Raw genomic sequence first — 24,140 nt, forward strand, 5'->3', positions numbered from 1 at the left:
GAGTGGGTGTGTAGCCTAGTGCTTTGGGCCGCTGGTTAAGGCACCTGGCCCGCACCTGGGCTCCACAGCCACTCCAGCTCCAACTGCAGCTCAGGCAAGCAGCAGCGCCCACAACCCACAGGTGCGACCTGGGTTCAGGACCCCGCTCCCAGCACACGTGAGGAGTGGACCTGGGATGGGCATCTCTCTGTAACTCTTTCAAATACATCTTTTTTTTTTTTTTTCATACATAGATTTACCAAATCGGGCAAACTAAGAAGAAACTAGTTCAAAGGGTGTAGCAAAAACCTACGTGTCTGTTCACAGGCAGATAAGCCAAAACCAATTTCATAAATAATTTTAAGAAAGCCAAGCAGAGCGGTATTGTAGCAGAATGCAACTCTCTGGTTCATTTCCACTAAAGATGCGGGCGAGCTCGGACGCGCAGAGCCGGCAGCGCACGCGGGGAGGCACCCGCCCAGCTCCCCCAGTGCGCACGAAGGAAGTTGCAGGGACCCTGGGTGGGTGGGGGGGCGGTGGGAAAGGCGACTTGGCGCCCCCCCCCCCCGACGCAGGCTCCTTCTAGAAGGTTCGGCGCCGATCCTCCGGGCCGAGTGCCAGCGCGGGTCTCTGGGCCCTCGGGACCACCCCCCCGCATCCCGGCCATCGCCCCCTCGGCGCTCCCAGAAACCACACACGCGACACAGAGGTGCGGGCGGCCGGCGTGATGCGCGCTAGGCGGGCAGGAGCCCGCGCGCGCGCAGCTCGAGCAGCGGGGACAACGTGTAGCGCAGGCGGCGGAAGGCGGCGTCCGAGCCGAGGCGCGGGAGCCCCCGGCGGAGGGCGTCGGGGTTCAGCAGCGCCACGTAGAGCAGCGGCAGCGCCAGAAAGCCGAGCGGGAGCAGCAGGAGGGTCTGCAGCGCGCCCAGAGCCCACAGCCTACCGACGCCGGGCAGACGCGCGGTTGGCGGCGGAGGGCGCCCAGGGGGTGAACCGGGGCCACGCGCGCCCGCCGCCCGGCTCACCTGATCCCACCTGCGCCCGCGCCGCCGAACAGCCGCTTCTCCTGCGGGGATTCGAGAGCGGGGCGTCCAGCTCCACGCTGCGCCGAGCCAGAGCTCCCGCGGGACGCGCAGGGAGGCACGGGCTGCGGCGCCACGTGGGGGCGAGGGGGGCGGCTCCCCCGTGGGAGGCGGGCCCCGGCTGCAGCCCGCCCCAGCCCGCCCCAGCCCGCGCTCACACAGTCCGCCTTGGCCACCTCCTCCATGAGCGAGCCCGCGCAGTCCTGCACCCGGCGAGGCTGCGAGTCCCACCTGCGGCGAGGGGTGGGTGGGTGGACTGCCCCGTGCCCCCAACCGTCGCCCCGCCGCACTCAACAGCCCGAACTCCCTCTTACGGTTCTCGGCCTCCTCGAGAGGCGTCCAGCGCAGCTGCCGCCTCCATCACCTTTCCCTGCAGCTCCTGGAAGGGGTGCGAGTCAGGCCGTCCAGCGGCCTGACTGGGGAGAAGGGGGCTGGGGAGGAGGGGGCTGGAGGCCGTAGACCGTTCTGGCGGGGGAGGCCACCTGCAGGACTCCGCTCTGCTCCTGGAAGCTGGCCCAGGCCTCCTCCGTCCGCTGCGCGCCCTGGGGTGCGGGGAGCTCCAATTAGACTCGAGAGGACTCACCCCTCCCCCTCCCTACCCTCCTGCACCTGCCCAGGCTCCACCCACATGCAAAGCCCACCCTCTCCCCTCTCCCCGCCAGGACCCCAGCTCCGCACGCGCACCTGCCGCAGGCCCTGCGCCTGCATGGCGAACTTGGCCTCCAGCAGCTCCAGCTGTTTCTTGGGGGAGGGGGAGGATCGCAGGATGGTCAGGAACTTGGGGTACCGCGTTGGGCGTGGCCCCGGGCTTCAGAGGTCCCGCCCACGCCACGCCCCGGCCCTCAAGGCCCCGCCCAAGCACCTGCAGCGCCACCAGTTGGGTCCCGAGTTGCTGCTCCGCGCGCTGCTGACTCAGCTGTTCCCCTCCGTAGTAGAAGAGCTAGGAGGGGAGCCCGTGAGGAAGGGGGGCGCTGTCCAGGGGGCTGGGGACGGGGGCGGGGCCCAGGGCCATTCCTGCACGTACCTGACTGGACAGCTCCTCCCACTGCTCCTGCAGCTGCTGGTTGTGCTGCTCCTGAGGAGAGGGTCCAGAGGGCGGTCCCGGCACGCCAGAGGCCCCGCCCCCGGGGTCCCGCCCCCGGGGTCCCCCCGACACACACCAGGTCCCGTTTGTGCCGCTCCGCCGCCTCCAGCAGCCCACGCGCCCGCTCCGCACGCTCCCGCGCCGCCTCGCGCGCCTCGCCTCTTAGGGCCCGCGCCGCCTGGCTTCGCCTCCGCTGCAGGCTGCGGAGGAAACGGAGTCCAGTGCTGCGGAGGGTGCGGAGGGGAATCGGGATCTCCCAAACCCTCCCTCCCCAGGAGAGGCCAGACGCGGGCTGGGGGACGGTGGGCCCGGGGGTTGCGCCCTCTGCCTCCCAGGTCACCTGGAGGTATCGCCCCGGTCCCAACCGCCTAGAAGAGTGTGTGTGTGCGCGCGCGTGTGTGCAGGGCCCCGGGAGTCGGCCTGTCGCTCCGGGAGGTGCGCGCGCGCGCGCACCTGCGCTCGCGCTCGCGCAGGTCCTGCAGGCGCCCGGTGAGGCTCTCGCTCTCCGCCTCCAGCCCGCGCACCAGCTCCTCCAGCTCCTGCTTCCGCAGGCGGCCGTCGCGGTTGTCTTTCCGCAGCTGCAGCAGCTGCTCCTGCGGCTCGGCCATGGCTCCGGGGGCTCTGCCCGGCCCCCCAGCTCGCCCGAGACAGCCGGCCACCCCACCCCGCCCTGGCCGGCGTCACAATGCACGGCAGGAGGCGCCCGAGCGCAGAGCCGCCCCTCCGCGCCCTCCTGCCCCGCCCCCCGAGTGCGTCTGGCCAGAGCCAGCTTAGTTCATCATTTATAAAAATGTAAGCAAACGCCACGATCGGATCGATGAAAGACCAACAAGAGGCTAACGCCTGGGGCGGGCGCTTGGGGCCGCGGTGAAGACGGGGTGGGAGGCCGCGGTGGCGGGGCCCACGCGTGGTTTGCCCTGGCGTCCCACACGGGTTGACAGGGAGCGGGGGCGAGGGGCGGCCGCTGGCGGGGGGGGGGCGCCCCCAATGCGTCCTGCCCTGTGGACTCCCGCAATAGCCTGGCGCGTGGAGCCACCGTTCCCCACCCACTCCGCACACACACAGACACGACAACCGGAAATGTGTGCGCTCGGGACGCGTTTCAACACAGGAAAGCTGGCTTTTAACGCAAGCCCCCCCAGAGCCAAGCTCCACTGCCCACCTGCCGCCTCCACCTCTCGAGCCGCCCAAGCTTGGAGCCGGCTCGCCTGCTGTCTGTGCTGCTGAGCGCGCTTCTGATTCCTCCCTGGGTAGCCCTGCGGGCGGGTCCCAGCGGGAGGGGGGCAGGCTGAGAGAGACTCAGTAAAAGTCTGTGGGACAGGACGCGATTGTCAAAATAAAATACACGCCTGTATGGAAACCTCAGAGGACTTTGTCTTTGAAACTTTTTTTTTTCCCAACTGAAAGAAGATGGAAGTTTGAAATATCAAGATAATGGAAGAACTTGTACTCATGCGAGTGTTTAAGAGAATTGGGTGGCTCAAGGAATAACAAAATGCAAGCCTTTAAAGAATTAAATCCTCGGCCGGCGCCATGGCTCACTAGGCTAATCCTCCGTCTGCGGCGCCGGCACCATGGGTTCTAGTCCTGGTTGGGGTGCCGGTTCTGTCCCGGTTGCTCCTCTTCCAGTCCAGCTCTCTGCTGTGGCCCGGGAAGGTGTGGAGGATGGCCCAGGTCCTTGGGCCCTGCACCTGCATGGGAGACCAGGAGAAGCACCTGGCTCCTGGCTTCGGATCAGCGCAGCACCGGCTGTGGCAGCCATTTGGGGGGTAAACCAATGGAAAAAGGAAGACCTTTCTCTGTCTCTCTCTGTCTAACTCTGCCTGTCAAAAAAATAAATAAGTAAATCCTCAAGGTCTCTCGCACGAACATACAAAAGTCTTCAACAGATGGTACATGCCCCAAATGGCTGCAATGGCCAGAGCCGTGCCAATCAGGAGCCTGGAGCTTCTTCCTAGTCTCCCACGTGGGTATAAGGGGCCCAAGCACATGGGCCCCCTTTCCCAGGTGCATTAGCAGGGAGCTGGATCAGAAGTGGAGCAGCTGGGACTCGAACCAGTGCTCAGATAAGACGCTGGCATCACAAGCAGCAGCTTAACCCACTACATCACAACACCAGCCCCTCATAGCTTTCCTAGTAAGAGAACTATTTGTAATTGAAAAAAGAGATGCGTTCCAATGCCTAAGAAAAGTGGCAGTCACCCCACATGATAGCAATGCAGGCGTCACCATCTGACCTGTGCCACCAGGTCCCTCCCCCGGTGTGTGCGGGGTCCTGCTCCTGACCTGACCCTTTTGTAAACCCTGACCCTTTTGCAGTCCTCGGAGGATCTCAGGTGCAGCACGCTGAGACAGCAGCGGTCACGGTCAGTGGCACAGAGGGTGCTCCCTGCATAGACTTAACCTCTCCCTGCTGCCCTCTCGCCACCCCTAGCTTCATGGCTCTGGGCTGGACCATTCCACCACCTCCTAGAGTCTGCCTGCTCCACCCCCTCCCTACAGCAGCCAGGGAGGTGCCCCACAAGCCCTCCCCCACACTGGTGGCACCCCCAACTCATGGAACACGGGTCCAAATCCTCTCACAACTCCAAAGGTCCGACATCACCCAGAAGCCTACTCCTGGGGAAGGAACACAGGGCGAGGGAACTGGCCTCCTGCTGTCTGCCCCAGGGCCCTAGCACCTGCTTCTCCTTTGCCTGTCCCCTCCCTCAGTGCCTTCCCTTGACACCCCATCCAAATGACAGCTCCCTCCCCACTCACTCCCTCCCCACGCTAGGGCATCACGCATCCATCGTGCGTTTTTAGGGTCTTTATGCCTCCCCCTCCACCCTTGGCAGAGGAGCTAAACCAAGATGCTGCCCCATTGGTCCCCTCTCCCAGGGCTGAGCAACCTTCCCAGGAGTGCCTCCCCCCTCTAAGGAGTGGAGCTGCTCAGCGGCCACCTCTCACACCACCTGCTCTGTGACTGCTGGGCCTGTGTGAGTCACACCGGGGAAACACGGGCAGAGATGGGAGCGTGGGATTGCAGGTGCACACCTGCCCAAAGGTGTGGCTGCTGCGGGGGACCCGCCCAGTCTCTCTCCACCCCCACGATGGCAACAACTTTCTTGTCCCCCTTGCCGTGGCTACTAGAGATATGGTCTGTAAAGAGGTCATCAGGGCTGGCGTTGTGTTGCAGAGGGTCGAGCCTTGCTTGTAACACCGGCATCCCATATCGGAGTGCTGGGTTCGAGTCCTGGCTGCTCCACTTCCCATCCAGCTCCCTGCTAACACGTCTGGGAAGGCAGCAGAGGATGGCCCAAGTGCTTGGGTCCCTGCCCACCCACGTGGGAGACCAGGATGGAGTTCTAGACTCCTGGCTTTGGATCAGCCCAACTCTGGCTGTTGCAGCCATTTGGGGAGTGAACCAGTAGATGGAAGTTCTCACTCTCTTTCTCTCTCTTGCTTTGCCTTTCAAATAAATAAATACATCTATAAAACGTAGATAAACAAGATGCCCACGTCCCGTATCTGAGGACCTAAGTTCCAACCCTGGCTCCACTTCTAGCTCCAGCTTCCACATCCCAGGAGGCAGCAGTGATGGGTCCCTGCCACCCACGTGGGAGACTCAAACTGAGTTCCCAGCTCCAGGCTTTGGTCAGGAGCCATCAAGGGTCTTTGGGTAGTCAACCAGCAGATGGCGACTCTCAGCCTCTCTTCTCTCAATTAAATACATAAAAATAGGGAGGGGGAGGAACCCTCCTGACCCATACCTTCAAGCCCCCAGGGCGGTGAGAACGTACAGGTGCTTTATAAGCTGTGCAGCCTGAACCATCCACCCCCCCCCAGCACCCCCCCCCCCAGCACCACCCGCCGCAGCGCCGGGCCTCACAGCCTCAAGGTCAAGCCTCTGCTCCCTGATTTGCCTTTTCAAGGCCATTCAGGAGCCAACTGGTGCCAGGCCCCAAGCCCCTCACGCCTTTGGCCCACCTCCGGCCCCAGGCGAGTTTCTTACGGCAGCCACACCCTCTCTCCTCGCCCTACCCCTGAGCAGAGTCCTCTAACCCCGCCCCCCGGACACGCCCCTCGCCCCCTGCCCCGGGGGCCCCCCAGTGTGGGAGCCGCTGCCCGGGTCCCCTTCCCCCAGGCCGCGCTCTCTGACACGACCCGGGAGTTTAGGGAGCTTCAGGCGGTCTCGGCGGGTGCCCTTTCCTCCCAGGCCTCGGGCCGCGTGCTTGCGGGCTCCCGGTCAGCAAGCTGGGACCACTTTGCCAAGAGCCCGGCTCACCTGCGGCTGCGGCTGCGGGAGCATCTAGGGCAGGAGTGGCCGCGATCGCTCCCGCTGCTGCTCCTCCCACCTGCGACAGGAAGAGGGGCTGAGCCACAACATAGGCTGGTCCCTAAATCATTCGGGGCCAATGGCTTGATTTTTTGGATTCCGGCCAGGAGTCCGAGGCGCGGCCGAGGCCAGCCAGGCTCAGAGCGTGGAGCCGGAGAGGACTGCCTGCGCCTACCCAGCAGGGCCCAAGGGCTGACCAGGGAGCCTGATGCTGCTGCCTGCCCCGTGTGCCTCAGGGGCTCTGCCAGTCCTGACATGGATAGCAGAGGTGGGGGCGGGGACCCGCCAGAGCGGGATAGCCGCCTCCCATGGGTCCGCTGCCTTGCCCAAGAGCCAGACCCTCCCCCCCAACCCTGTCTGGCATCTCCAGCTCAGAACTAGCTCTTGCTGGGTAGACCAGCAGCCACACCCTGCAAGGAAGACTCACCCAGCCCCTGATCCCCAGGGACGGCCAGGCCAACAGGTCTCCCGCCCCGGAGAGCCTGCATCCTGCCTGCCCCTCAGCCCTGGGCCTGTCTCTGGCCCAGCTCCTCCGCGCAGGTGCCTGGTTTGTGGGAGCTCCCTGATCGCGCCTACCTTTCCTGGTGCCAAACAGTGAGAAAGCCCACACTGGCCAGGGCTGGGCAGGTCCACAGCGCAGCATCCAGTGCCCAAGCCCGTGGCCCAGGTCCCACACATGCCCCCATTCCCTGATTGCCTGTGAAGGTAGGGGCAGTGCGAGGCAGCCCACCCCTAAGACCTTTAAAGGTTGGGCTTGGGGCCAGGTCACATGGCAGGAGCCATTCAAAAGCTTCCTTCCAGGTTTGCAACTGTGTGTGCCTCCTGTATCTGTCAGCCTTTTGCTACTGTAACACCCAGGTGGCTTAACTTTGTAGAAGAAAGAGGTCCCGCTGCTCTCAGCCTGTGGTGAAGGTGAACCTGCTGGCAGAGCCCCAGGCGGCACCAGGGCACCACGTACTGAGAGGTAGGGCAGGGTCTACCTCCAGGTAGTCTTTCTCCCTTTTCTTGAAGAGCTGTCATGAGTCAATCATGGGCCCTCCCGTCCACCCGTCCACCCCCAACCAACTTCATCCAATCCAATCCCTTCTCTAAGCACCTGCTTTGCTTTTCTTTCTTTCTTTCTTTCTTTTTTTTTTTTTTTTTTTTTTTTTGATAGGCAGAGTAGACAGTGAGAGAGAGAGACAGAGAGAAAGATCTTCCTTTGCCGTTGGTTCACCCCCCAATTACCGCTGCAGCCGGCGTGCTGTGGCCAGCCCACTGCGCTGATCCGAAGCCAGGAGCTTCTCCTGGTCTCCTATGCGGGTGCAGGGCCCAAGCACTTGGGCCATCCTCCACTGTACTCCCTGGCCACAGCAGAGAGCTGGCCTGGAAGAGGGGCAACCGGGATAGAATCCGGTGCCCCGACCGGGACTAGAACCCGGGGTGCTGGCGCCGCAAGGCGGAGGATTAGCCTGTTGAGCCGTGGTGCCGGCCAGCACCTGCTTTTAAATACTGTGATTGAGGCCGGCGCCAAAAAAAAAAAAAAATATTGTGATTGAATTAATGTTCCAGGCCTCTTAGTATCATTAATCTAAGGCTTTGGGGACTAAACTCCTGAGTTCTCCTTTGGTGGGGGCACCAAGGCCGGCTGGACCACACAGCTGTCTTCCCCTGGCCCTGCTCTCTGTATGTCCCGTGCTCTTGCCACAGGGAGACCCTATACCAGCTTGGAAAGAGGCATTTATCTAGAAATTATCTAGGGTCCCAGCACCGTGTCCTAGTAGGTTAAGCCTCCACCTGCAGTGCCAGCATCCCATATGGGCGCCGGTTTGAGTCCTGGCTGTTCCACTGCTGATCCAGCTTTCTGCTATGGCCTGGGAAAGCAGTAGAAGATGGTCTGACTGCTTGGGCCTTTGCGTCTGGGTGGGAAATCTGGAGGAAGCTCCTGGCTCCTGGCTTCAGATCAGCTGGCTCTGGCTGTTGCAGCCATTTGGAGAGTGAACCAGCAGATGGAAGACCTTTCTCTCTGTCTCTCCCTTTCTCTGTCTGTAACTCTGCCCCTCAAATAGATAAAATAAACCTTAAAAAATTATCTATTGAGCTGGTTCCGTGGCTCAACAGGCTAATCCTCCACCTTGCGGTGCCGGCACACTGGGTTCTAGTCCCGGTCGGGGCGCCGGATTCTGTCCCGGTTGCTCCTCTTCCAGGCCAGCTCTCTGCTATGGCCCGGGAGGGCAGTGGAGGATGGCCCAAGTGCTTGGGCCCTGCACCCCATGGGAGACCAGGAGAAGCACCTGGCTCCTGCCATCGGATCAGCGCAGTGCGCCGGCTGCAGCGCGCCGGCCGCGGTGGCCATTGGAGGGTGAACCAACGGCAAAGGAAGACCTTTCTCTGTGTTTCTCTCTTTCACTGTCCACTCTGCCTGTAAAAAAAAATAAAAATAAAAAACAGAAAAAAAATTATTGATTTTCAATTAGTCTGAAAAGCAGAGAGAGAGAGAGGATCTTCTGTTTTCTGATTCTCTTCAAATGTCTACAATAGTCAGGGTTATACCAAGTTGAAACCAGGAGCCAGTAATTCAATCCAGATCTCCCATGTTGGGGACAAGGAATCGAGTACTTTGACCCATCATGGCTGATGCCTCCCAGGGTGTGCATTGGCAGGAAGCTGGGAGCAGAGTAGACACACTGTTATGGGCATTCCCAGCAACATATTTTTTTTAATTCAAGATTTATTTATTTATTTGAAAGTCAGAGTTACACAGAGAGAGGAGAGGCAGAGAGAGAGAAAAAATGGTCTTCCACCTGCTGGTTCACTCCCCAACTGGCCGCAATGGCTGGAGCTGAGCCAATCTGAAAGTAGGAGCCAGGAGCTTCCTCCAGGTCTCCCACACAGGTTCAGGGGCCCAAGCACTTGGGCCATCTTTCACTGCTTTCCCAGGTCACAGCAGAGAGCTGGATTGGAAGTGGAGCAGCTGGGACTTGAACCAGCGCCCATATGGGATTCCGGCACTGCAAGCGGCAGCTTTACCTGCTACACCACAGTGCTGGCCCCTCCAACTCATAGTTTTATACCCAGCTGGACTGCTCTCAGTTCTGCGCAACTGAAAAGCATTCAGTTCCAAAACACCTGCTTCCCATGTGCTGTTTCTCGGGATCGTATTGGAGGAGGAATTGAGCTACCCGAGCAAGCGTCTCATCTCCCGCGCTGCAGTAGAAAGGGCTTTTCGTTCAGGACAGAAGCTGGGAGAGTCCCGCCTCCTTCTGTGTAACACTGGCTGGCTCCAGGAAGGACGACTCTCAACAAATAAGTAAGTACCAGAACAGACGGGGGGGGGGGGGGGGGGGGGAGGAGAAAGAAAAAACTGTACTGGAAGCCTTTTGTGGGGATCAAAGGATAAAGGCAGACAAAGACTCACAGGCAGCCGGCCAAATGAACAAGTCAATTATTAACCTCAAGGAAAGACATTGCACCGAGGAGATAAAAGACCCAGTACAGCACCTGGCTCAGCCGTAAGTTGACAGATCCACCCGGTGTTAAGAATGCCTATGGACTGGCCAGTCACACGCTGCACCTGCTTTAATTGGCAGGTAATTAGCAAGTAATCCTTGTACATTTTTTTATGGGAGAGAGTGCGGTACTTCAAACACGTGATCCATGGAAACTGTTCGGTCTGCTAAGTAGTGTTTCTGTTTCCTTGGTCTTATGGGACCAAGAGTTGGGACCTCCCAACTCTTCATATGCTATACAACGCATTACTGGGAACTGCAGCTGCCACTCCGTGCTGTGTCACACTGTTTGCTATTTCTACCTGTGCTTTGGTGTCCACTGCCCAACCTCCATCTACCCTTCCCTTCCCCTATTCCAGCCTCTAGTAATCACTTCTGAGTTCAGATTGACTTCTTTTATATAGATATAAAGGCAGAGTGACAGACAGGGAGGGACAGAGATCTTCCACCTGCTGCCTCACTCCCCCAGATAGCCACGAAGAGCTGGGGCTGCCTGGATCAGGCTGAAGACTGGGGCTCAGCACTCCATCCAGGTCTCCCATGTGGGTGGCATGGGCCCAAGGGCTTTGGCCACCTTCCACTACTTTCCCAGATGCCATTAACAGGGAGTTGGACTGGAAGTGGAACAGCAGGGACTCGAACTGGGGCTCATATGGGATGCCAACATCATGGGTGGAAGCAATTGTAATTCAGTGAATTCAGGTCCTTATCAGTAAGTCCAGACTCTGAAAAGGTTGAATCAAAAGACAGCACTCTGGCCGGCACCGTGGCTCAACAGGCTAATCCTCCGCCTTGCGGTGCCGGCACACTGGGTTCTAGTCCCGGTCAGGGCGCCGGATTCTGTCCCGGTTGCCCCTCTTCCAGGCCAGCTCTCTGCTGTGGCCAGGGAGTGCAGTGGAAGATGGCCCAAGTGCTTGGGCCCTGCAACCCATGGGAGACCAGGAGAAGCACCTGGCTCCTGGCTTCGGATCAGCGCGGTGCGCCAGCCGCAGCGCGCCTACCGCGGCGGCCATTGGAGGGTGAACCAACGGCAAAAGGAAGACCTTTCTCTCTCTCTCTCTCTCTCTCTCTCTCTCTCTCTCTCTCTCTCTCTCTCTCTCCTTTCTCTCTCTCACTGTCCACTCTGCCTGTCAAAAAAAAAAAAAAAAAAAGAGAGAGAGAGAGACAGCCCTCTATTCAGGGCGAGTGCTGTGGCGCAGCAGGTTGAGCTGCGGCATCCCACGTCAGAGCGCTGGTTCAACTCCCAGCTGCTCTGCTTCCAATCAAGCTTCTTGCTAAAGTGCCTGGAAAGACAGCAGGTGATGGCCCAAGTACTGGGAGTCCTGCCACTCAGGTGGGAGGCCCGGATGGCGTTCCAGGCTCTTAGCTCCAGCCTGCTCCAGGCCTGTCTGTTGCAAGCTTTTGGGGAAGTGAACCAGTGATGGAAGCTCTCCTTCTCTGCCTTTCAAAGGAGTTTTTTGTTTTTTGTTGTTGTTGTTGTGTTTTTTTTTTAACAGTTTTTTTTTTAATTTTTTTTTTTTTTATTTTGACAGGCAGTGGACAGTGAGAGAGAGACAGAGAGAAAGGTCCTCCTTTTGCTGTTGGTTCACCCTCCAATGGCCGCCGTGGCAGGCGCGCTGCAGCCAGCGCACCGCGCTGTTCCGAAGCCAGGAGCCAGGTGCTTCTCCTGGTCTCCCATGGGGTGCAGGGCCCAAGGACCTGGGCCATCCTCCACTGCACTCCCTGGCCATAGCAGAGAGCTGGCCTGGAAGAGGGGCAACCGGGACAGGGTCGGTGCCCCGACCGGGACTAGAACCCGGTGTGCCGGCGCCGCAAGGCGGAGGATTAGCCTAGTGAGCCGCGGCGCCGGCTTGTTGTTGTTTTTTTTTAATCCATTATTTACCTATGTGGCGAGCCATGCACAGGACAAGCGCTTTAGAAATTAAAAGTGCTGGTGTATGAGAATTGGGTGGGTAAGTAATGGTCCTGCTAAAGACGTTTCAAGAGCTACTTATGGGCTGGTGCCATGGCTCACTTGGTTAATCCTCTGCCTGCAGCACCGGCATTCCATATGGGCACCGGGTTCTAGTCCCTGTTGCTCCTCTTCCAGGCCAGCTCTCTGCTGTGGCCCGGGAAGGCAGTGGAGGATGGCCCAAGTGCTTGGGCCCTGAACCGCATGGGAGACCAGGAGGAAGCACCTGGCTCCTGGCTTCGGATCGGCGCAGCATGGGCCGTTGCAGCCACTTGGGGAGTGAACCAACGGAAGGAAGACCTTTCTCTGTCTCTGTCAAAACTATTTACGCTATACTCAGGGATTACTTTGGTAACACGAAAAATTTGAAAACGGATCACACCTGACAAGATTTAGAGCAGGGAACAACTGTGTCCTTTGGGGGTGGGGGTGTTCCAAGACTCTTGAGGCTCATCTGCCACTGTCCTGGAGCTACGGGGCCAGGATCCCAATTCTGGCTCCTCCTCCTGGGTCATCATATACTCTGGGGACCAAGAAATTATTTTTCCTTACTCCCCCCTTTTCACCCTCAGGACCAAGCAGGAGGGAGCCATGGGCGGGAGACCACCCACCGCCCTTGCCCCTTCACCAGCCCCAAAGGGGGGTCCTGGACACCGATTTCTGCACCCACCCTTTCACAGCCGTGACTTCCCGGGCTCAGGCCCCAACCCAATGCAGAAAGTGGCAGGCAGACCCCAGTGCCCACCCTCCTAGATCCTAAGTTGCTTTCCCCAGGGATGACAGCCAGAGCAGACCAGAGGCCACACGCCATGAGGGTTTTCAGTCAAGCTTTTAATGAAAAGATCATAAAATAACAGTTTCTCATCGCTGTACATTAAGACTGCACGCTTCTGCACGGAGAGATCAGTTGTTGGTGATTTCGCTCTTCTGGGACATTGGAGGGCTGCGCACCTGCAGCTCTGACCTGACTTTATCCAAAAACGCTCAAGGGACGCTGAGGTCAGTGTGGTAAGTGACCGTGGTGTGGCCAGTACAGGAGTGCGATCCCGGGGGCCCTGCCCTTGGATGTGGCAGGACAAGATCCCTCTTCCAGTTGCAATGAAACTTAACAGGTCTAAACATACCCCTCCCCTCCCCTCCCCCTCGAGGTATTTGCGAATGGGCCAGAGCCCAACCTGGGCCCCCCAGGAGCAGGGGGGAGCAAGTGATGGGTGGGTGGGGGCAGAGAGACTCCCCTCAGCACCTGGCCCCGCGGGGCCCGCCAAGTGGAGGGTGGGAGCCCTGGAGACCCTCCCTGCCCCACTGAGGTCTGTTATGCAGCATTTTTGAGGTCAATAAATTACAGCAATAAATAGCAAGGTGAGGTAGGGGGAGGGGGGTTCCTGTAGAACATTATAAAGTGGGGGGCATCCTGGGAGGGGGGCCCTGGGCAGCCTGAAGTCCTACAGCTCACACCCACCCCAGGTTTGGAATGTCAGACTGAGGCTCCGCCCCCACTGCTGGCATCCGATTCACAGGTTCAGTAACACGGGCCCCAGGGTGAGTCTGGGGATGGCAGGACCTTGGTCCCTTCCGCGAAGGGGATGGGGGGGACGTGGCAGGGTCGAGGGTGCCCTCGGCTCTGGTTCCCCAAGCCTGGGGGCGGGACGGATGCCGCCGCCACCTGCTCCCTGAGCCCTGTCCCCAGCCCCCCACCCCTGCTCCCCCTGCAAGGCTGCCCAGGCCCTTTCCGACCCAGGACGGTGGCGGGCGGGCAGGGGTCTGCCTGCCCAGCCGCCCGGATCGCACTCCTGCACGAGGCAGGGCCTGAGGTTCAGTGAATACTGACGGGGTGGGGATTGGGGGGCCCGACCCGGCGCCCCCCAGCGGCGAGGACGGGAAACACACACGATGGCGCGGACGGGGCAGTCAGTCTGGGTCCGGATTGTTCGGTTCACAGGCTGAGGTGTATGGCTATGCTGCGAGTCTCTGAGATTCTTATTTGCTTAAAGGTTCGTCTTTTTTTTTTTTTTTTTCCTTTTTAAAAAAAAAAATTTTTTTTTTTGCAATCCTGGAAGGAGCCCTTGCTTGTGGCTCTGCTCCAGCGGGAGCCGGCGGTGGCGCAGCCGGCCTGCTGCTCACACGCTCGCGCCCAGTCTGAGAAATAAATACATTCATCACTGCACAAACATATTGATACAAAAACAACACTGGTCAGAGTGTTTGCACCGTCTGTGTAGGTAAGGACCAGCCCCGGGGCAGCCCCTTCCCGCTGCCTGGGCTGGGTGCCACTGAGGTCCCCCCTTCCCGGGAGGGAGGGAGTCGACTGAGCTGGCTGCGAGGTCCACACTGTTTGGCCCGAGACCCTCGCATCAGCCCACCCCAAGGGACACAGGCAGGGCAGCCAACCTCACCCCGAGGCCCCAGCCCAGCCCCGGGTCCTGTGGCCAGAGCCTACCGGCAGCCCCTCGGGGTGCTGGCTGGGACCACCGCAGTCCCGCCCGCAGACCTCAGGGGCCGGGTCAGCTCGGGTCCGAGCTCTTTGGTGCCAGCTGGGCTCTGGGGAGGCCCCAGGAACGGGGGGGAGGGGATGAGGGCAGTGATTCCGGGGGGGCTCCCAGCCCCCTGCCCTGCCCCCAGGGCTTGCCTTTGCCCACCTGAGCCGGGAAAGAGGGCCGTCCTTGGGACTGGTCTTACAGCTGCTGAGGTCTGAGACTACACAAGTTTATGTAAACAATGAGATAAATATATTAGTATCTTTTTTTTTTCTGAGCCCACTGAGGTTCCATACTCATTCAAAATGTGCTTTGGTTTAAAAAATAGGTTTTGTGAATTTGGGTATGAGCTTTTTTTTTTTTTCCTTTTTTCTTTTGTTTTCCTTTTTTTTTTTTTTTTTTTTGTTTTTGTTTTTTGCTTTTCCTCTCTTCCTACGTGACATCTGCTATTTTTTCTGGTTCCTGTTTCTCCGAGAAACGTTCAGGAACTAAGTGGCTAAAGCAGAGAAGTGGCCACCGCCGTGGCCTCCGACGGCACCGATGTCCTGCTGAGGCCCTTCAGCATCACACACTCCCGCAAGCACGCACTCGACACGGAAGGGGGGGGCAAGGGAGGGAGAAAAACCAAGTGTTGTTACCCCCTCCCCACCCCCACAAACCCTTAAAATCTTAAATAGGAAACTAGTGTTTTCGCTTTCTCGTTAAAACACAGAAAAGGCTCCATACAATACTAGGCTGGGCACAATACTGGGTCGCGTGGCTGTCGCCGCGGGTGAGGGCTTTGGGCTCCCCAGTCCCTGAATCGCCTACTTCTTCCAGGAGTCACCTGCAGAGCTGCGGCAGCCACGGCTGGAGGCCGCCAAGCGCATGGCCCGGCCTGAATGATCCCTGTGCGGTACAGACTTTGCGTCGTGTGGCTTAAGTGCTGCCGGGGTGGGGAGAGCAGGGGCCCTGCTCCCTCGTGGGGTTGGGGTGTGTGGGGGTGGGGGCGCTCTGCTCAGGTCCCCAGGCCCACTTGCTGGAACTCCAGCCCCAGGTCCTCCATCCCCCACCCGGAAGAGGAGCCTGCTGTGGCTGGGCTGCCCTCACACCCCCAAACACCCAGTTCACCACCTGGGTCCCCGGTCTGAGGCTCTGTCTTCAGCAGGAGGTCCCTGGAGGGGTAGGAAACAACGCAGGTTTTTTGGTCTAAACTTAAAAACAAAAAAACCCAAGAGAAAAGTGTGAAGCCAAATGAAGATTAAGAGCCTGCTGGCCAGCCCAGCCCTGCAGCTCTGGGAGGTGCTGAGGGCTGTGAGCCAAGAGCAGTGCCCTTGGCCTGCCCTTGGCTAGGGGCCCACGGAGGTGGCTGAGAAAGCCCAAGGTGAGGGTGCCAGTGGGGAGCAGATGCCCACGTGGGGGGTGCCCATCCCCTCGCCTCCAGGGAGTCCACATTTTTGGTCAGCTCCTCCCACAGCTCACTCGCTCGCGCTCACTCACTCGCTAGCCTGGCAGGGGCTACTGCCCTCCCAAGCTCCACGTCTCACAGGCATTGGAGGGGGAGGTGGGGGGCTCACTTCCGCCTCACCCTGGCCCTGACAGAGCTGCTTCCTCCTCGCGGCTTCCCTTCCACTCAGGTGCGTGGTGCTCCCAGGCTTGGGATGCCAGAACCCCGCACGTGAGCAGCAGCTGCACCAGGAGGAGAGCGGCCCCAGCACCCAGCATCACTGCGTCATCAATGGATCCAAGAGGTAGCAAAAAGGTCAGAGGTCTCTCCACCTTGTTCAGTGGGGAAGGAAAGCGAAACTTCTGCCCACGTGCACGGCACACAGCACACACCACACCCACACCGGAAATGCAAACACAAAACACCAACGGCCCTGGCCTCACTTCCAGCCGCTGGGAACCCCAGGCCTTCCAGTTCCAACAGTCTCATAATGTTACACTGGTTTTTCCTCTTAATTAATTAAAAAAAATAAAAACAAAAACAAAACCCACAAGTACCTCTAAACAAAGAATATTCCTTGGAAACTAGGAAAAAGCACTCTCTCCTGAGGCGAGGCTCTTGGGGACCAGGGAGCCTTTGGGGAAGACAGGCTCCCGGGGGGCCTAGAGGAGGGGGCTCCCCAGTGCAGCCCCGCAGCCAGCCGCCCCGATTACATTCAGTCTGCAGACCCAGGCTCGGCCCCAAAGTGGGCCGGGAAGAAAACAAACTCTTGTTGGTTTTGGTTTTAAAAAACACAATTAAAAAAAAAAAAAAAAAAGGAACAGATCAGTAGGAAATCAACAGCAACACAGGCCCCGAGGGCTCTTAAGTTGGAGAGGTAGGCGGGTGAGTTCACCCTGACTGTCCCAGCATCAGCGAGCGGGGTCTGTCCTGGCTCATGGAGGGAGGCTCTACCCTGCACCCCACCCCACCCCCACCTCCCCAGCACCTGCTCCCTGCAGAGCCAGGGCCACCCGCACGCCCCGCACAGAAACACAAGCACACGTGCACGCACACAGACACGGCCCCTGCCGGGCACACAGCACCCCTGGCCTCTGCTAGCACAGAGCAGGACTCACGCACCTGGCCGGCAGCAAAGGGACCAGGTTCCCCCAGGCAACACCCACGTGAGCCACTCCCCGGAGGGGCAGCTGGCAGCCCGGGCTGGGGGGGGAGGTAGACTGGACACCAGCACCATGCCCGGCTAGGGCCGCCGGCGGCTTTTCTCTTCTCGGCTTCCCTTGGTACAGACTGTCGATTAAAGCTCTCTCTGGGTGTGTGGAGGCGGGCCGGGGCGGGCCGGGGCCGCCGGGAGCCCCCTCCCGCTCCGCCGCCGCCTGCTCGCTTCTCCAGCCACAGAGGGCGCCCGCGGGTCTTTGGCTTCTAGGACGGGGAGGTGTGCATGCGCAGGTGGCTGATGAGGTTGCGCTGCTGCGTGAACTTGCCCCCGCACAGCTGGCACTCGTAGGGCTTCTCGCCGGAGTGCACGCGCATGTGCTCCGTGAGGCGGTACTGGCGCGTGAAGCGCATGCCGCACTCGTCGCAGGCGAAGGGCTTCAGGCCCAGGTGGCTCCGCATGTGGCGCGTCATGGTGCCGCGCTGCGTGAACATCTTGCCGCAGATGTTGCAGGGGAAGGGCCGCGTGAGCCAGTGGGTCTTCTCGTGCTGCCGCAGGGTGGCCGGGTCCTTGTAGGTCTTCTCGCAGACCGAGCACTTGAAGGGCCGGGGCTCGGCCGCGTAGGACGCGCTGGGCGCCGACAGGTCCTCAGCCTCCTCTTCGGCGCCCCCGCTGCCCGTCTCGTAGGCCCCCTCCTCCTTGATGAACAGCTCCTCCTCCGTGTGCGTCTCCACGTGCGCGTTGAGCTGCTCCGAGCTGGGGAAGCCCTTGGCGCAGGGGATGCACACGTACAGGTTGTCCCCGTAGGGCACGCTGTCGTAGCCCTCCGGCCGGTACACATAATGCGCGCCGCTGGCGTGGGCCCCGCCCCCCTCGCTCCCGCTCTGCCCGCTGTCATCACTCCCATCCTTGCCGTTCTCCTCCTCCTCCTTGCAGGGGTACGGGGGCTCCCCATAAGGCCCACCCTGGCTGCCCCCGCCAACGCCGCTGGCCAGGACGCCATTGGGAACCCTGTCCCCGAGCCCCTCGCTCTCCTCCCCGGGGCCGGGGCCCTTGGGCCCTGCCTCTCTCCGCTCGAAAGGGGAGCCGGCCACGGGCTCCTTCTTGCTCCACTCCTTCTTGCGGGCCGAGTGCCGGAGGCTCTTGCGGGGCTGCCCGCTGGGCCCCTCCAGCAGGCCCAGGTGGTTGTCCTCGGTCCCCTCCAGATCCATGGGCTCATCAGGGGTGCCGCCCAGCTCGGAGTAAGAGGCACTGTTGGCAACGGGTGGGGCGGAGGCAGAGGGGGGCGAGCCATGCTGGCTGTCACTCAGCTGCGCAGGGTCATCGGGGGTGAGGTGGGGGCCGGGCGTGGCAGGGGGCAGGGGCGGGCTCTTCTTGGACAGGTCCAGGCCCAGCTCCTGCTCGCAGCCCCCGCTGCTCCCATTGGTGCTGCCGCCACAGCCACCCAGGCCAACCTCGCCGCTCACTGGACAGACGGCGCCGCCCAGGCCGTGGACGCCCTCCTGGGCTGAGCCGGCCAGGAAGAGCTCCTCTTCGTCTGAGCCTTTGGCCTGGGGCAGCTCCTGGGGGATGTGGGGCCCCTTGCGCCCGTCCACGAGCCCCGGATACCGGGCCTGGATGACTGAGGCTGTGGACAGCCGCTGGCTGCGGGGGGGCCGGCCCACGCCCGCGGCCCCCACCCGGCCCGCGCCGAAGGGCTTGCCGGCTCGCTTGAGCTTGCGGCGACAAAGGGCTGCCAACTCGGGCAGCTGGAGGTAGCTGGCGGCGGTGAGGAGGGTGTTGAAGTTGGGCTCGGCTGGCTGGTCGCTGGGCAGCAGCTTGCCCGTGTAGATGAAGTCCAGGATCTGCTGGAACACCGTGGAGCTGACCATGTCGGTGTCCAGGTTGATGAGGTTGTCGTGCAGGACCAGGGACTTGAAGTAGATGCTGCTGGCGGCCAGCACGTTCTTGTGGGCCCGGAAGATGGAGTTCTCCACCATGATGATCACATCACACAGGAAGCCCTTGGTCCTCTGCTGGTTCAGCTGCAGCAGGAGTTGCTTCGAGTGGCTGGGCAGCTCCATGTCCGGCCCCATGTCCCCACGCCCGGCCCACGCGCACCACCTGCGGGCAAGCACATAGCCGTTAGCTCACAGGGACACACTCCAGCCAGGGCCCCGGGGCAGGATTTGGGGTGGGGGTGGCTCTGCACTGACCCCGGCAGGACGCTCACTACGCCCAGCCCACGGAGGCCTCCGTCCCATTCACATGAATGACAAAATGGAGGCCGAGGGCCACGAGAGGGTCAGGCAGCTTTGAATCTGGCTTCACAACCCAAGCTCCTGTCTCCTCACTAAAGGCAGCTGGTTGGGGCCCCGCATTGAAGTAGCAGAGGTTTCAGCTGCAGGCCGGCATCCCCTGTTGGAGCTCCAGTTCAAGTCCCAGCTGCTCTGCTTCTGATCCAGCTTCCTACTAACGCGCCTGGGAAGCACCTGCCCCCGCCCCACCCGGCCCCAGCCACCCACACAGGAGACTGATGGAATTCCAGGCTCTCCCGACTTCCGCCTGGCCCAGCCCCGGCCACCGCGGCCATTTGGGGAGTGAACCAGCAGATGGCAGATCTGTCTCTATCTGCCTTTCAAAATAAATGAATCTTTAAAAAAATAAAAAGGTGGTCACAGACCCACAGGTGGACGGATGGACGGAGACAAGCACAGGACCCAAAAACGACAAGCAGGTGGCTATGGAATGCAGGAAGCAGAGGCCGGTGGGAGGGAGCGGCAGCGCTCAGTGAGCTGGCCATTCCTGCCTGGGAACACAGAGCCTCAGGGCTGCTCTTCCCAGCTTTCTAAACCAACTGGGAATCCGGATTTCCACGTGCCCCATCTCCCAGTGCCAAACACAAGTTGTTTTGGAAACCGGGCGGGTCCAAATGGCCTCAGCTTCTCAGGCCGCCCACAAGGGCGCCCGAGCTGAAGGTTTGTGGGGAGTTCACTCCCTGCCTCCCAGACCCCGCACCCTCTCTCCACCTGTGCATGAGAGCCTTGTGGGGCAGGCTCTGAGCACCGCCCCAGCACCAGGCACCTCGAGTCCTGTGTCCTTTCTAGGAAATGCCTCGGCCCGGCTTGGGCGTTGGATGGGCTGGCCTCTGCCAGGCGGGCTGGCACAGACACTAACTGAGGTCACACACCTCTGGTTTCCACAGTGAACACACAAGCCTGCTGGCACAGGGTGCTCCCAGCCAGGCTCCCCCACGCCACTGAGCGGCCCTTCCGCCAAGGACCGGGCCCCCCCCCCCCCCCCCGTGGTAGGGAGAGCAGGGGCGGAGCACAGGGGTGCGCAGCACAGCTGCCAGGGACTGGCCAGCAGATGGCACAAAGCCCAGGAATGGGAAGGTGTGAGTGTGGGTGTGTCCAGCCCAGGCCCTGCTTCTGCAGGTGGAGGTGGGACCCTTCGGACTCCCACAGGCAGCTCCGTGCTCCACCACCCTCCCGGCCTTGAGCCTCCCCCTTGGCCTACCGGAGTGCCAGGGGCCCAGAAACCATGTGAGCAGCAGCCAGCGGGGGGCGGCCTCCTCGAGTGCGTGGGCTTCCTGGGGGTGCATCAATGCCCGCCTCGGCACCTGGGGATGGGAAACAAGCAGTCACCCGGACAGTCGGTGTGGGGGGCGCCGACCAGAACAGGGAATGGCAGGGAAGACAGAGGAAGGTGTTCACACGCAGGTCTGGGAAGCGGGGTGGGTACCATACCCCAGCAACACACAGATACACAGGAGATCTACGATCCCCAGAGGCCATCCTGTCCTTGGGAGTGCTGGTGGCCCGCACACAGTTCCTGGCAGGCGGGTGGGCGTGGCGGCAGGAGGCCTGGGCAAGGCCCTCCTTGGGCTGGCCACATTTACATAACAAAAGGTCAAATTTGGAGCCACTTGTGCAAGGGCTATTTATAAGAACCAGTCTCAACCGCTTCAGGCTCCCCTGCCTCCTTCCCGTCCAGATCTCCTCCCTGCCCAGAGGGCCCAGCCCCCTCCTGCCCAGCCCTGCCCAGCCCAGCCCAGCCCAGCCCAGCCCAGGGCAACCACATGGCCTCTGCTCTCCCGAGGTTTCGCTGCTAAAGGCTAGCCCAGCTGCAGGGTGGGCCTTTCAATACCAGCCCGCCAAAGCCCCCCCCTGGGCAGCTGCGGCCACATGAGGGTGGGCTCCGTCTCCCCTACAGCTCAACTTTGGCTCCTGCAGGAGGGGACCCTGAGATTCTGGGTCCTTGCCTCTCTCACACACACACACAGGCCAGCCTGGGCTCCCTTGGAATGAAGCCAGGGATGGGGGAGGGAGCCCATTCCTTCCTGCCCTTCCCCCACCCCACCCCCAGGGCCAGGGAGGCTCAGCAGGTCCCTCAGGAATGTGACCAGACCCGGGGTGCCCGCCTGCGGCTGGGAGGCCTCTAGGCTGCAAGCTGCCAGCTGTCTCTCCAGCCCCTGGTGCAGCTCCCCCCTCCCGAAGGGGGAGGGGCATCCGGTTAGCCCCAGACCTCACCAAAGGCCCAGAGGGCAGCAGGCGAGGGCCGAGGACAGGCGAGGGCCAGGGTGGCTGCGCACAGGACAGAGCAAAGCCCATGCAAACACTCGGGCAAGCAGTGGGGGGCTGCACCGGAAGTCAAGCGCTGCATCAGGACCCACCAGATGCCCACAAGGCAGCCCCCCTAGCGCAGCATCCCCCCATCTGCTCCACGACCCATGCCTCAGTGCCTGCCACATGCTACCCCTAGGGACTCAGCTGGCCTTGGCAGAAGTCAGGCAGAGCATCAGAACATACCGGACACCCACCACGCACCCCCGAATCCTGGCAGCCCGCCCAGGCGGAGCAGCCCCCCCACATCTGCTCGGTGACCCACGCCTCAGTGCCTGCCAGAAGTCAGGTGAGCTATGAGATGCTGCGCAGAGAACGGGGGCAGAACGGGCTCCGGTATGCTGGGACAGCGCCCAGGCCAGGCAGAGTTAACTACCAAGTCTCCTAGCCAGGGAGGGACGGGACCCCAGGCGGGGTCAGTCACGAGCAATCAGGGCTGGGAACAGCCTGGGCCAGGGGGCAGCAGCGGAGACGGCTGGCCAGAGTTCACGGCAGCACAGCGCAGTCCGAGCCACCACCCACGCCCAGGCTTACCCACCCGTTCCTGCAGGCGACCATGCGCACGCACACCCCAGAGAGGGGGCCATACAGCGCCCTGCTGCAGGGCCCCTTCCCCCAGCAGGCACAGGAGTAGCTGGCACCTACCCCCCGGGGAGGCCACATCCTGGGGTAACTAGAGACATGGCTGCGGGCCAGCCCTGGAACCTGGGATGGGGGCTGGTGTCGGCCCGCCCCCGCCCACAGGCTGGGATGAGGACACTGCCTGGCACCCAGCCCCTGGCAGCGGCCCTGGCGCCTTTGTGAACTCAGGAGGCAGGGCAGAGATCCAAGCTCTGATAACGGAATGGCCACCCCCCCACACCTCTGCCACAGGAAAGCCAGAGGCTGGCACAGGCCAGCCTAGTGCCCAGCCAGGGCTGGAGCACACAGAGCAGTCCCAGCCAGTCTGGCTGACGAGCCTCAACCCCAGGACGCACCCTGTCACCTCCCCACAGGCAGGAAGTCCACATGGCCGCAGGGGCGCCGAGGGAGGCAGGGCCAGGCCACCCAAGGCCTCTCTTCCTAGCAGCCCCTGAGGCCAGGACGGTGTGCTTCTGCCAGGCATCTTCCAATGAGTGGAGAGAAGGAGGTGTAAAGATGAAACCGGAGTGGGGGGGCGGGGGGAGGGTGTACGTGTGGCACAACAGGTAAAGCCGCTGCCTGCAGTGCCAGCATCCCAAATGGGCACTGATTCGAGTCCTGGCTGCTCCACTTCCAATCCAGCTCTCTGCTGTGGCCTGAGAAAGCAGCAGAAGATGGCCCAAGTCAGTCCCTGGGCCCCTGCACCCACGTGGGAGACCCGGAAGAAGCTAACGGCTCCTGGTTTTAGCCTGGCTATTGTGGCCATCTCGGAAGTGAACCAATGGATGGCAGCTCTCTCCCTGTCTCCCCTTCTCTCTGTAACTCTTGCCAAAAGCAAACAATCCTTGCGCAGGCAGAAAGCTGAGGAGGGCAACTCCACACCCCGTGCCCCAGCTGGCCCCAGAACACCAGCTGCCCAAAGCGAGGGCGTCCAGGACTGCTGTGGTTATTGTAAGAGCCTCCACGGAGCTCCCTCGGAAAGATGGCAGCCCCCGCACACCCACCTCCAGTGGGCAACTACTCTAGGTGTGGTCTCAGGCCACAGGAGACCCAGGCCTGTCCCCAACCCCTCCCGGCTCACGCCCGGAAGGCGGCCTGGAGGGGAGGGTGGTGACCAGGGAAAGGGGCGGTCCCTGGCGAGCCTCTGGGAAACCTCCTCACCCGGAGGGAGTCAGGGCGAGCTCCCACCCAGGCAGCCGCTCCTTTCACCTCAACCACCTCGGGGCCAAAGCGGAAATGGTGAACCAGCACCCGCAGCCGCAGCCAGGGGAGAGGAGTGGGCAGGGCACAGCCACCAGGCACCTTCCACACCCCTGGAGCTTTAAGTACATCTGACCACAATCGGGGGTCCCAGACATGCTGGCGATGCCCCCAACCAGGATCATCTTATCCTCTGGGAGTGGGTGGTCCCGTGTGAGCGCTGGCCTCTGCCAAGGGGAAAGCCTGCCCGGAGGGGAGAAGCTGCAGCCCCCCAAGCTTAGCAGCAGACCCACCAACCAGCCCCATGCAGCCATAAGCCACCAGGCAGGCCTGGAGTTCTCCTGGGAAGCCTTGCTCCAGCACGGCCTCTTCCAGCTCCCATCGCCCCAGGGGAAGATGGAGCGATCTGGTCTCATGATCGTCCACCCCCAGTTTCCTCGAGAGGAGGAAGCTTCCAGGGGCTCAGCACCGTGTTGGAGGTCTCAGACCAGGCAGGTAGCAGAGCCAGGACTTCCGGGCTGCAGCCCACGCTCCCTGCCCCAACGCCCAGGCGCGCAGGGATGCCACTCACCAACGGGCCTGAGTCCCCTCCTGCAGCCGCTGGGCCAGACCCAGCCCAGGACCTCACAGCTGACCACAGCAGGGTCTCTCACCTGCGCTACATTTCCTTGGTCCACCAGAGGCAACCAAGGCAGGGGCCCAGCGCTGTCACCAGCCTCTGGGAACACCCCGGCCTCGAGACCTCCTGCCCTGTCCC

The 24,140-nt window shown here is 61.4% G+C and overlaps 2 protein-coding genes across 2 annotated transcripts; both read right to left on the bottom strand.

Annotated features, from left to right (window-relative positions):
• Window positions 1-713: 713 nt before the first annotated feature.
• TMEM191C (transmembrane protein 191C) lies at window positions 714-2,753 on the bottom strand. The gene is made up of 10 exons (XM_062182659.1): window positions 2,599-2,753; window positions 2,222-2,345; window positions 2,086-2,136; window positions 1,924-2,001; window positions 1,746-1,802; window positions 1,544-1,603; window positions 1,376-1,440; window positions 1,220-1,292; window positions 1,005-1,045; window positions 714-918 (listed from the first exon to the last, which is right to left on the bottom strand). Exons 1-10 carry the CDS (start codon window positions 2,751-2,753, stop codon window positions 714-716), a joined length of 909 nt encoding a protein of 302 aa, XP_062038643.1.
• A 14,063-nt stretch (window positions 2,754-16,816) lies between these two features.
• Window positions 16,817-20,551, bottom strand: HIC2 (HIC ZBTB transcriptional repressor 2). Its single transcript, XM_062182278.1, has 2 exons — window positions 20,457-20,551; window positions 16,817-19,061 (listed from the first exon to the last, which is right to left on the bottom strand). Exons 1-2 carry the CDS (start codon window positions 20,480-20,482, stop codon window positions 17,225-17,227), a joined length of 1,863 nt encoding a protein of 620 aa, XP_062038262.1. The 5' UTR covers window positions 20,483-20,551; the 3' UTR covers window positions 16,817-17,224.
• Window positions 20,552-24,140: the final 3,589 nt, after the last annotated feature.

The sequence above is a fragment of the Lepus europaeus genome, chromosome 23 (assembly GCF_033115175.1).
Source record: "Lepus europaeus isolate LE1 chromosome 23, mLepTim1.pri, whole genome shotgun sequence".
Taxonomy (NCBI): Eukaryota; Metazoa; Chordata; class Mammalia; order Lagomorpha; family Leporidae; genus Lepus; species Lepus europaeus.